Source organism: Rhizomucor pusillus (genome assembly GCF_041956525.1).
Source record: "Rhizomucor pusillus strain CBS 183.67 unplaced genomic scaffold VTP01scaffold_1, whole genome shotgun sequence".
In the NCBI taxonomy this organism is placed as follows: domain Eukaryota; kingdom Fungi; phylum Mucoromycota; class Mucoromycetes; order Mucorales; family Lichtheimiaceae; genus Rhizomucor; species Rhizomucor pusillus.
The window spans coordinates 552,508-564,525 of NW_027192143.1; the positions used below are offsets into that span (position 1 = coordinate 552,508).

A 12,018-nucleotide genomic window follows, 5' to 3' on the forward strand; every position below is an offset into this window, starting at 1 on the left:
AAAAGTAATTCAAATGAAAATTCTTCTGTTGATTGATCATTTCTTTCGATACTTTGGCTCTGGAGGTCTCTCAGCAGGCAGGCCTGATACGATGCTGTTTTGTCCAATCGTGTTTAGATGCATCGGATATTGTATACCAGCTTCGCAATACGCTACCGCATCATTTTTAGCCTCGTTTGAGCTGGTGACTGCAGTTGTTTTCGTTGGTAAGAGTCGCGCCGTATATCGACAGATCGCGTTCTAGTTACCTCTCCCTTTTGAAACGCATGTTGTGCTAGAACTGAATAATGCTGCAATGCATACGCAGCCGCTTGCTGGTTTTGCTTCCATTCCTGATCGTGTTGCCGAGGACAGTGGCCAAAGCCTCCAGTGCTGCTTTCCGACATTATAGTTGTTGAGGACAAGAGCGCATGAAAGCAAGAAGTGGGACGGCGGCGTCTCAAAAAAGAACCCTCCAGCGAGGCGCGGGCGTTTTTCCAGGTTGTCCACCTTTTTGTTTACTTACATCAAAACTCCTGGATGATACCACAAACCATTGTTCGCCAACTCAACCACGCGCTAAGGTACGCGCAACGATCATCTCTTGTCGCGGACAACCCGACACTCTGTTTCATCACCGGCTTTCGCTCTAAATTTCTTGCGTCCAAGAAAGCTCACTATATTTACGACTTGTCTGTCGAGCAAAACTGTGGGTTTATCACTTGGGACCACGTGCCAGACGAATCCGTCAACAAATGGTTTGAGGATGGATGTCAAGTCCTGGAAACGTGCACGCGCGGGCCTCTCTATCTAATTGGAGCGAGCATGGGACTCTGGCTATCGTTGTTGATCGCCACACGGTCGCAGCAAAGTCTGCGTACTCGAGTGAGAGGCATACTTGGTATAGGAGGAGGCGTTGATTTTACGGAGCGCTGGTTGCAGCGCGAAGTGCCAGAGGAACATCGCAGTAACAGAAATTATGTATGGCACCGTCCGTCTGCGTATGCCGAGGATGGATACTATGCAATTCCTATTCACACTCTACTCGATTCCCGGCCTGTGCTTATCCTCGATGATCCAACTTCCTTGGATACCCTCAACTGCGACGTCCATCTGATCCACGGTCAACAGGACCACGATGTTGATATCAATCATGCTTGGAGTCTCTACCAAAAGTTATCGTCCAAAACGCAGCGGAATCGAAAACTCACTTTGCAGGTGGTGCCAGACGGAGATCATAGACTGTCCCGTCCACAAGATCTGGAATTAGTCAAAAGCTGGCTGCTGGCGGAGGCGGCCCGACAACATTGGCAGAATCCCGGTCGCCTTCCTGCGGCATGAAACTTGACACACCAGAATGTTCAAAAAAAAAATGAGGGACCGACCTTAACCCTTCCCGACCCCTTTCGTATTCCTATTCTCTTTCTTTTTTTAATCTTGTCTCCTTGCGACTTGAGTTGATTACTTAATTGCCGGCTCCCGATGGGTCTAAAGTATCGAGTCTATCTTGACGGCAAGAAGGTGTATGGATGTTCGAAATGTCGATCTCATCTTTCGACCGGCGACAAAGTCATTTCGAAGGTTGGTTCTTGCATCGCTGTATTCACGCATTTGTTGTGTATGTAAGAGAGAACAAATAGAACTAATTCATTCCGCCGCTAGGATTTCCAAGGTCAACATGGTCAAGCTTACTTGTTCCATAGAGTGTAAACATTTAAATACGGTAGGATTTGCATAATGACACTCACACGCACTTTCATACTGAACTTTAGTGTGAACATCCGAGAGGGTGATGAACATCTCGAAAGGTAACCTTTTTCATGCCTTCTGTTTTTTAATGATAGCTACTGACAGTTGAGACCGATGAAATCAATAGGACCATGACCACCGGACGACATCGTATCGCATCCATCAAATGTATACGCTGCTCAACGACACTTGGCTGGAAGTACATCAAAGCATACGAGGAACAGCAAAAATACAAGGAAGGAAAATATATTCTGGAAAAGAATCTTCTCAAGCTTGTGCAGTAAATGGACAAATGTATTGTCGGCAATAATAGTAATAAAATGCAGATAGTAATCAGCTAGTATCGTTTTCGGTACCGATCCCTGGATCTGGAACGAGAACGACATCTGCTGCTATATTCGCGGCGGCTTCTGCTTGCTCGCTCGCGAGACCTAGATCGACTGCGTCGCCTGTAACGATCAGATCGCAGCCTTGACCTTGAACGGCTTCTCGATCTCGTCCGCTCACGACGGGCTGAGGGAGGACTAGGCGACCGATATCTGGCACGAAGTGACGGTGACGGTGTCCGGGAGCCAGAAGAAGAAGAGGAGGAACCGCTAGGGGAGTAGTACCTTGCTTTCTTTGGAGGCGGTGACGACGACGATGCTGCTAAATTCGATGGTTCAGGCGCACCACGTTCCTGCGCCGGTTCTTTCATGGTTCCTCTGATCATATCTAATTCTCGCTCCCGTTCCTCTCTTTTCTTTTCTTTCTCATCGGATGTCACTGTAATAAACGGCGGTTGACGGTCAGATAATAGAAACGTCACTGTCACAAAAGAAAACATACTTTGTCTCTCTAAACCTTGTCGCATTCTGAGCTTCAGCTTTTCCATTGGTGTCAGTTTCTTTTGTGTCACTGGCTTGGTAGGAATGGGTTTACTAGATATCAACATTAGTTGATGGTCCCCAGAAATTTTGTCAATGAAAAGGGAAAATGTCCAAAATCTAGTGTTAACCTTTCACGAGAGTTTTCACGCTGCGTTTTGGCTCGGGAAGCATGGTCGTTCTTCTTGCTTTCCATGGAAAGTGGCGGCGGCAAAGTCGAGGACCCAAACTCGATGATCACATCAGAAGTAGTAGTCGGCTGCTCTTCTTCTTCATCTTCTTCATTGGATGCCTCGCTCTCTGAACTTTCCGTGTACGATTCATATTCTTCCACATCGTCACTGGATATTAAAAAGTCTTTGTTTGAATCATCCTGACACGCATAGAAACATGCCCATACCTTGACCGTGCAGTTCGTCTACGTTTCAAACGTCTTCGCTTTTTACGACTATCCTTTGATCGTTTACTTTCTTTGCTGCTTTTTTCTTTGCCCTGGGTTATGATAAGTAAAATATTAAAAAAACCAGAGCGAAAAGTGCAATTTTACGATTTACCTGCCGTACTCTGAGTTCACGCAATTGATTGTCGCGATCCTTCTTGGCTATACGCAGAAACCGTGCATAATGCCGGATGTTATACTTTCTTGCCATTTCATCCAGAACCTTCTTGTCATTGTCTGTCAGCTCATCAACGTACTGCAGAATGTCGGCCTGTATATTTATCTGTTAAGGATAGTGGATTCAATATAGTGTTAGCCGTGAAACGGAAATGGAAAAGGATATCTTTCAACAGCTGAGATTCTTCTTCAGTCTCTTCGTTGGGTTCGTTGCTTTCATCATTATTCGTGCCATAATCGTACGCAAAACCTTGGTTCTTATCACTCTTATTGCTTTGAGGCGTTTTAAGCATGCGAGTGAAATTTTGATCCATTTTTTGTCAAAGCACTTACTGATCGTTATTCACCATAGCTAGAAGCGCCTTGTGCCTATCCAGCAATTTTGTCCATTCCTCTTCAACTTTTTGTAAGCGATCATATTCTGACACTGTAGGTTGATTTGTGATAATGTTAACATTGCTGGTTTAGGAAAACGTGAGTTTGTGCTATTGTATACCATCAAGTCTTTCGGCTTCAACGAGATCGTGATATCGTTCAAAGTTTAATTCATCCATGAGATCCTTCTCTTCTTGGGGCAGCACTTGGGTTGCTTTGTTCACATTGGGAATAAAATCCAACAATGCACGAACATCAAATCTGTTGCTCAAAATGAGAACAAACAGCTTCTCCCCTATCATGCATCAAAAAGACTCTTGCCTATCAATCTTGGTCTCCTCGTCTCCTTGCCACGCCATCCTTTGAAAGAAAAGGTGCAATTATCGTTAGCAATGATGAAACGATCGGTGTCATATTTGTCTTGCAGCTTACAAATTCGCAGGGTTTTCGTGATAATAATACTGCTCTGCATCCGGATACAGCTTACTGGAAGAGCCGATAACACGTAAAAGTTGCTTCGGATCGCCAAGCTAGAAACGAAGCGTGTTATTCTCTGTGTAAGTCTTGAGAGCATACACGGACGTACTCTAGATTCGTAGAACGCGCGCCTCCTTTCTGCACGCTTCTTGTGATCGACCATAAGCTCCTTGATCTACGCACACTCTTAGCAAGAAAAAGCATGGCAATAGTTAGGATCTTGATTGCAATTACCTTTTTCTCATTAGCTCTGGCTTCTGCCCACATAGTATTGTTTGGTGCCTAAGCAGCAGTGCAGACAGTTACAAGATCCGAAAAAAAAATCACTAAACACACTCTCTATCACTAACCACTTAATCCTTAAATATTCTCTCTTCTGTCATTGGCTCTTTGGCCCTCCATTTTCATAAGTTCGCTGTGGAGACACGTTCTTCCTGGCAGTTGTAGCGCTTTTGTAGTTGAGACTTCTGCTATTTTGTTCATCGTGAACTACAATTAATTAATTTATACACCTTCCACACGCGTTGGATAGAAGAGTGTATAACAGGACATGGGCTACAAAATTAATGTTCACTTTTGGAGTTTGGCAGACAGAACAGACACTAATCTGAGGGTTGGGACTTTACAGCTTTTTTTGAATATTCAGCACCTGACGCAAGGAGCGTCCAACAAGTGTTTTATTATTACATTGAATTCTACCAACACATTGTTTGAATATAAACTTTTAAACTCCATTTTACGGATCAATACTGTACTCCCAGAGTTGGTCCTTTCATGCACCAAGATGCGATTCCGGATAATGATATGAATTTAGGGCAATGAATTGAGCCTGTATCACACGGGCATCACTAAGCTTGTGATGTGAAGCCCAACTCCATATTTGACTTCGCTTCCACATTTTTGGTATTCCATCTGAATTCGGTTTCCATTGATCCCGAAGATATACTGTTGTGTACCTGATAAAACGGTCGATCTGTGGGGTTCAAGTCGATAAAATACGCGTTCTACATGATTGAAATTGATTGTCAAAAGATTCCATACTGGGAAACAGTTTTACATGCTCAACTACTCGAAAACCTTTCGGAATATGTGCATATAGCCGTTTGGGCTATTGTTTCTGATAGCAAAATTTTTATTGCCATGAGCGTGAATGGCACGACCCCTGCTCCTTTTCTCTTCTTCCTCTTTCTCTCACAGAAATCAATGAAAACAATCAAGAAGGTAAGCTGGAATACTGCTCATTTTAACATACAAACTAACTGCTTGATGGTAGAATAAAGCATGCATATGAACATCTCTATACTCTTCGTCTTATCAAGCTGAACCTTGATCTGATCACGCGCTCTGGTGTCTATGAACATCTCTCCACTGCTTTCTTTTGCATATCACGTCGCGCCTTGCTTTTAACATCGTTTCTGGCGTCTATGAATGTCTGTATTGTTCTCTTTAGCTTATCGAGTCGAGGCTTTCTTTCGTCATCTGCTCGGATGCGATTTGCAGCCTTTTGCGCTCTCTCTCTCGGTTACCAAGTCGAGGTTTCCTTCCATCATGGTCTCTGATGTCGATAGATCTCATCTGTTGTTCTCTTTTGCTTATGATTGTAATGGTTTAAGGACCCTTTGGTGCAAACTCGGCGTCGCCCCTCCACACTTGCGCTCACTAGTGACGCATTTTTATCTTAACCAACACCTGCACGCGTCAACGGCCGAGACAGTGAATGGATCTTACTCCTGTAGCATAGAATGACGATGTAATAAAGCTAGTCTCTGGATAAAAAATGGATGCTATCATAGCCAGTAAGTTAAGACAGGTTTTCTAAGCACTTTCGCGTGGTGGAACCATACATTCTGGAAAGTAGTGATACTGAAGCTGCTCTGGCTAATGCTCTCCTGACAATAATTTCGCTATTGATGCCGTGTCCAGTTCCCTCAAGTTCTAAATATACATGCTGCTGCATTCTGTACAACGAGCGTATTTGATAATTTTTAGTGCAAAATGCACGGACGTTACGCTTCCGTATCGACTCAAACCACTTTAGCAATGCAGGAAACATTTGATAGAAATATATTTTATATGAAAATGCTTGATTGTGTAAAATTTGCTTATCTGCATGGAACCGGTCGAAAAAGCTGTTCGGTGTCAACATTTCCAAAGCATAGGATCAACAGGGCACTAAGAGAAGAGAATTGTCAACATAAAGATGATCTGACAACGGAGGATATACATTACCTCATCGTAGGTGGGCCATTGCGGTCGACGTTGTATATACAAGATGCCGGATTTGGCGAGAGATTTGGCATACTCTCCCCCATCCATGGGCACCGATAATGGATAATATCGTGGGCTGTCTACTCTGACATTTTTGATCTGGCTGAAAGGGGGTACCATCACAGGCGCTATGACTCTCTCTTCTCGTGTTTTCCGTTCCGCCTGTGGTACTGGAGCGTCACGATCGTAGATTGTCAGGACTAATGGTACGCGACAAGGTGTCTCGTTGTCCATATCATATGGAGTCAACCATCTGGTATCGAAAGCAAGGGCCCAAAGGTGCCGAAAAGCTTGTATATGGTATCGGTTATCATCTGGCGATGATGGATAGAACGGATAAAATGCCGCTAATAATCCGGCAATCGCAACGTTCGTTGTTTTCAGAGTGTAGCCGCCCAGGCCAGTAAATAGCAAGCCAAGGGCCATACTTGCTGCCATGTGATCGCCGTAGGAAATATGCGGCCCAGTATTCTGGAGAAGTCGCTGAAGCTTCTCTTTTAGCTTGAAATTTCCTGTACCAGCCATAACCATAGCTGCTGCCGTTGCAGTCACGTTGATACATGTCTTGATGGCGCTCTTTGTAAGTTGCTGTTGGAAAGTAACAGCTATTTAAACGTCAGTCAGCAAGAGTACTGTCAGCTAACATATACTCGTTACTGACCTGCAGTTCTCGAAAGTTTAACAAACCAATCTAGGCGATCAAGTACACACTGGAATGCATCCATGTTCCAGGAACCCGCATATCGTAAACCGATACTTAAACAGGCACCAGCGATGATACTATACTTCGCTTGTTTGCCCACTTCAACCTGCCAAGGCATTATATCCACTTCGTCTTCCTGGCGTGCCAGAAAGCTTGGTAACTGGTTATCGATCCATTCAGACGATGGCTGTATTGTATTCCACATGATCATATTTTTGGCAACAGTGCGCACCATGAGAAAGTCTGCACGGACGTAATCGAGAATAGGTCTTGAATCCAGTATCTCTAGTCGTTCGGCTACTCCACGATCCTCTGTTTTTAGGTAAACCAGACCTAGCGCCAGTGTTGCTGGAATAGATGTTGCATCCAGATTAATATTTCTCGATGCAGTGCCGCTTGTTGTCGCCTTTGCATGGTTCTTATTCGACTGAGATGAATGGCCTGTCATCAATCGAAGTAGTCTGTCCTTGATCTTGAGGTCTCCTGATCCCGTTATATCGTCGCCTTTACCCCTGCCGAGAGCAACCAGACCTAGAGCGTATCCGGCTGCAAGAACGCAGCTTTCATAGTTTGAATCCATGATTGAAGGGTCACCTGCAGCGTAGCGTTCCATCTCGTTTATCATGGCAGCACACAATGTCCTATCGCCAGATTCGACGTGGACGAGTCCTATACCCATCAAACAAGTAGCTTGCAATAATATGGTATCCTTCAAAGTGGGAGAGTTCTCTGGCAGCAGAGAAGGTATGTGGATGGCAAGTAACTTGGTTAACTTGGGATGTTTACTGCCAACATATGCCGCGCATATCCCGAGGACGAAACCAGCTCTTGTTAGCTCAGAGTTGCAGCCAACATATGCTATCCATTGATTGAGGGGCAGCTGCCTCAACTTGCCGATTAATCCGAGCCCGAGAAGGAAACCGCCATGCTGAGGTTTCAATTCTGGAGGCATACAGAAATTAATCCAAGATTCATCCACATCATGGTTCAGTGAAAGTGATAATCCGGCGGCAGTACCAAGGTGAAATTGTGGCCAGTCAAGGTAGCTATCCACCCATAGTTTGTCGTCTGCTTCGACAACCTTCCTTAATGGAAGTATTTTGGCTGATAAGTTAAAGCTATCAATGGGAAACACCTTGGTGGGATCTGGTTTGCAAGTGCCGAACGAGAAGATTCCCTTTCCAACGCCGAGAGCTACCGTTCTTTGTATTAAATTCTGCACATGGTTCTGAAAATCAGAATCTAGCTCCTCGCTGCTGTTTTCAATAATAAGTAAACATAGTGTAAGTTTTTGAATCACAAATTTAAGCTTTACCTTATATCAGGTCTACTGTTCACAGTTGTTTCCGGTAAGCGCGTTACATCCAGAGTGCTTCGTACCGTTTCCAGCACTCCACGTTTGCCGAAGCGCAACCGTTCCGCATAGTCATCGAGCGTGCCATCTCTATTGCCTTTAGAGTTGGCTGTTACAGATCCTTTGTTTGGTTTTAGGAATTCCATATGCTATCGTCCACAGCGATTTCTATTAGAATTTTCCTCTTGAATTCTATTTTAGCAATGGAAACTCACTTTCGCATTTGGATCGCTCTGATGGGAAGTACATTTTAATTGTTCAGCCATGTCCCTGCGCTCTATAAATGGAGTGTATCATAAGCAACGACTCGGCATTACCAACATGAATTTTGTACCTATGATCTCGTATGCTTCACGAGGCCATCCTAGTACAGGATTTTCCTTAAGCTTATCCAGAACTTCGAGTAACGGGTCCGCGATGAGTGGCTCCAGATTATACAAGTCTGCGCGACGATAATCTTCCTGAACCATTCGTAGTAGCAAAAGCTCGGCGCCACCGGTGTTGAAGGCCTCGTATAGTCCCCAGACCATCCGTAAAGTGAAAGAGTAAGAATGCTCTCCAGCCCCTGGCAGAGGTATCAATCTTGATACAAGAAATATACCCTCTAGTCTATACGGTTTTTCTGCTGTTTGTAGGTGATACAGCAATGTGCAAATAATATCTGGAGGGTGTGTCTTGGATATCGGGAATTTGCCTTGCAATGGTGTTATCTGGAGTGCTTAATGCGATACGTGTTAATCAGATGTAACTAGAGACGCGCATATTCTTAAACTTACAATCTGGATCAACGATGCCATCATGCACGTATGCCTCAATCCAGTTTCGGGCCGATACAAGGCTGCAAAGTATCACCAGTAATTGTCCTAGCCGCCTTCGATTGTCTTTCTTCAACCTTGAAATACGATAGTTTTCGTATTGGACATGCAGATATCGTATAATTGCGTCAAGTTCATTCGTAAAGGTAATGCCTTCAAATTCCGGTACTTGTGCGCGTTCTATCAACTCTTGAAGTCTGTCCAAATCGTATTGCTCAATATCTCCCTTAGAATAATCGGTCTCGGTCATTTCATTCGTATCTTGCGCAATTGGAAAGAAGGACAGCAGCGTAACCACAAAGCATTCCCATTCAATGATGCTTCTGCTCTTTCCGGTATGATCTTCTATAGTAGCAAAGCAGATTTCCAAAAATCGCATCCTGAACGCGTTGAAGCGAACCGGAGACAAAGCACAGTGCAGTGCAGCCATAGCATCCTGTACCAGAGCGCAACGAGGACCAATATCCACTTTGAAGCGTGCTACGCGACCTCCAGCGAAGGAAATACTCAGTCGATTCGTTGTAACGTCGATGAGGTTTTGCGGTGATCGTGTTTCCTCCGTCTTCAGCTTCAATGGTAAGAGCATCTGTTGTTTGTAATCGACCAGGAGTTGGACTTTGTTGTCACGGATGATGATTATATCTTTGCAACCGGATCGAGAGTTTACAGCGGCAGCTGAAGTCGCCCTCACCTTGAAAGCGACTGGGTCGGGAGAATGAGAAAAGAGTAATGGCACGTCAATACCCCACAGTTGCCTGCTTTCTTTCCTCATGATACATAGCAGTTCTTTTCCGCTAATATCGTGCGCGATAAAGACTGAAGTTGGACGACCAGATTCTCTGCTGATTGTCAATATCTTGCTTGAAAATGCGCCAAAGATTAATCTACTTACGTCTCAAATATGGTGTTTATAGTCAATCCATTATTTTCCGCTTGCTCGCTGATACTGTCTCCGGCTTCAGACCCATATAAATGGTCCGTATCCGAACTCAAATCTTCATGGAACTGCGCTAGCGAGTCCTTTCGAGTGAGCGGTGCAGGCTGAGTCGTTGGCGAGCCAAAGTCCTTATTTGACTGCTTTCTGTTCTTTGTCGGTTTAGGCCTTTTCTTTGCTGGCGTGACAACCTTTGGTGTCTGCCGTTTTTGATGCTCGTCCATGTATAAGCATACCGCGAGGCTATTTTTGGGGCTGTCATAAAGGAGCACGAGCTGGCGTTGCGTTGAGGTAGTGGGATCCAAAACCATGCTTGTAAAGATAAGTTCGACCGTATCAGAAGGTGGATACCTGTTGTTTCCGTCATCGTTCATGCTCACGGGTTTTGGTTCACAGAGTGGATTGGTAACGCTGAGGAATTTTGGCGGTCTCGACAAAGATAGCTCTTCAAAATCGTCCAACACTTCGCCGAATTTTCGTTCGAGTAGCAAGCCGACTTCAAGAGGGTAAGCATTCTGCACCGGGAAAGGCAGATTGACAAAGTACTTTAGTCCATCCGAGAAATATATCTTGATCGTATCATGTAGAATGACACATAATCCACGTCGTAATATTTGTTGTGATTGATCTGAAAAGCTTGACATCTTAGACGTGTCACTTGCTGTCTTACGTTTCCTTTCATTGACCGGTGTTGAAGACAAGACAGAAAGCACAGCATCAGACGATGAGTCATGTAAGCTATCATCAGGTCTTTCCCACTCGACGACCGGCGCATAAGTCCAATGCGGACGCTTCTCCCCTTTGCTTGCCACTTCAAACGGAAACCATGCAAACATTGCTGTCTCCACAAGCTGCTGCTCATGCTGATACTTTAGACTCTGGATGATTTGTCGCTCCCGGCTCCAAACCACTGTTGAATTCTCGATATAAAGCTCCTCTTCTACGTTAAATGCAACATTGACGACTCGTTTTCTGTTGCTTTTAGTTTTCCATTCAAGGTTTTCATCGAAACGTTCGTCAAACAGTTTCAACGGTCGATCATCAAGAGGAACAAGCCGATACTGCGGGCCCCGTCCTGCTTTGCGGCTACCCGCATTCGGTTTTGACAATGAAGAGAAATCAACTTGACGCGTCCGTTTAACTTCTTCAACCAAATGCGGGTGACGTTCAACGTGGATTCGACCGAAAGGCACAAACGCGCCCAAAGAAGTAAGCATAAGAAAGCGTTGTACGCGTTGCCACCTCCTCCGACAGTGTAATTTCTTTTTCTGGGTTGCATTGCCACTTCTGTCGGCTTTTGAGTCGACAAGCTAAAAGTTGGATCAAAGAGTTGAGAGGATGTACGCAAAGCGTAAAGTAAAATGCCAAATGGGAAATATCCGTGCACAACAAGGAAAATAGAGGTAGGTCTAAAGGTCTTATTTGAGACAAATACATACAAGACATTATATCTATAGCAAAATGTCATTGGCTATCCTGACTTGAAATAAGTGTAACACTACTGCAACAATAAGAATACAAGACTTTAACACTAAAAAATGGAAGAATGCATGGGCAGTCCGATTTAAGTAGCCAAAAGGATTGGCCATCCATAACATGACTTGAGACACGCATAGTGAACAACGCCTGATCGAAAACTCTTTCTAAAAACAGATGATTAATTGGTCATGATATGTTTTGAGACGTGCACTCATTGAAAAGCGGATCGAAAAGTCTTCCTGTATGTTCTGCTTAGAAAGGTCCGCCTACATTTCCCTATCAAATCGTGAAGAAACCTGCATTATTCCTCAAATATCACCATTCCATTCTTCCAGATGCATAAGATCCTGTCGTTGCGAGGTATGGGATCCTTCGTTCCGTTATTAATTACTGTTGTAACTGC

At 44.4% G+C, this 12,018-nt stretch overlaps 6 protein-coding genes across 6 annotated transcripts; 2 read left to right on the forward strand and 4 right to left on the reverse strand.

The window, feature by feature from the left end:
- Positions 1-36: 36 nt before the first annotated feature.
- VTP01DRAFT_252 (uncharacterized protein) lies at positions 37-386 on the reverse strand (the record flags this gene model as incomplete). Its single annotated transcript, XM_069380990.1, has 3 exons — positions 37-94; positions 157-188; positions 249-386. 3 exons carry the CDS (start codon positions 384-386, stop codon positions 37-39), a joined length of 228 nt encoding a protein of 75 aa, XP_069244672.1.
- A 133-nt stretch (positions 387-519) lies between these two features.
- Positions 520-1,320, forward strand: VTP01DRAFT_253 (uncharacterized protein; the record flags this gene model as incomplete). Its single annotated transcript, XM_069381001.1, has 1 exon — positions 520-1,320. One exon carries the CDS (start codon positions 520-522, stop codon positions 1,318-1,320), a length of 801 nt encoding a protein of 266 aa, XP_069244673.1.
- A 141-nt stretch (positions 1,321-1,461) lies between these two features.
- VTP01DRAFT_254 (uncharacterized protein) lies at positions 1,462-2,012 on the forward strand (the record flags this gene model as incomplete). Its single annotated transcript, XM_069381012.1, has 4 exons — positions 1,462-1,560; positions 1,642-1,685; positions 1,752-1,787; positions 1,856-2,012. 4 exons carry the CDS (start codon positions 1,462-1,464, stop codon positions 2,010-2,012), a joined length of 336 nt encoding a protein of 111 aa, XP_069244674.1.
- A 49-nt stretch (positions 2,013-2,061) lies between these two features.
- Positions 2,062-4,329, reverse strand: VTP01DRAFT_255 (uncharacterized protein; the record flags this gene model as incomplete). Its single annotated transcript, XM_069381023.1, has 12 exons — positions 2,062-2,267; positions 2,323-2,493; positions 2,557-2,648; positions 2,726-2,935; positions 2,995-3,086; positions 3,149-3,232; positions 3,291-3,483; positions 3,544-3,637; positions 3,707-3,846; positions 4,018-4,115; positions 4,172-4,237; positions 4,297-4,329. The coding sequence occupies 12 exons, from the start codon at positions 4,327-4,329 to the stop codon at positions 2,062-2,064; spliced, it is 1,479 nt and encodes a 492-aa protein (XP_069244675.1).
- Positions 4,330-5,863: 1,534 nt separating this feature from the next.
- VTP01DRAFT_256 (uncharacterized protein) lies at positions 5,864-6,115 on the reverse strand (the record flags this gene model as incomplete). The annotated part of the gene is made up of 1 exon (XM_069381034.1): positions 5,864-6,115. One exon carries the CDS (start codon positions 6,113-6,115, stop codon positions 5,864-5,866), a length of 252 nt encoding a protein of 83 aa, XP_069244676.1.
- An 86-nt stretch (positions 6,116-6,201) lies between these two features.
- VTP01DRAFT_257 (uncharacterized protein) lies at positions 6,202-11,353 on the reverse strand (the record flags this gene model as incomplete). The annotated part of the gene is made up of 8 exons (XM_069381045.1): positions 6,202-6,234; positions 6,292-6,935; positions 6,992-8,289; positions 8,349-8,536; positions 8,603-8,664; positions 8,722-9,105; positions 9,164-10,041; positions 10,095-11,353. The coding sequence occupies 8 exons, from the start codon at positions 11,351-11,353 to the stop codon at positions 6,202-6,204; spliced, it is 4,746 nt and encodes a 1,581-aa protein (XP_069244677.1).
- Between the last annotated feature and the right edge of the window lie 665 nt (positions 11,354-12,018).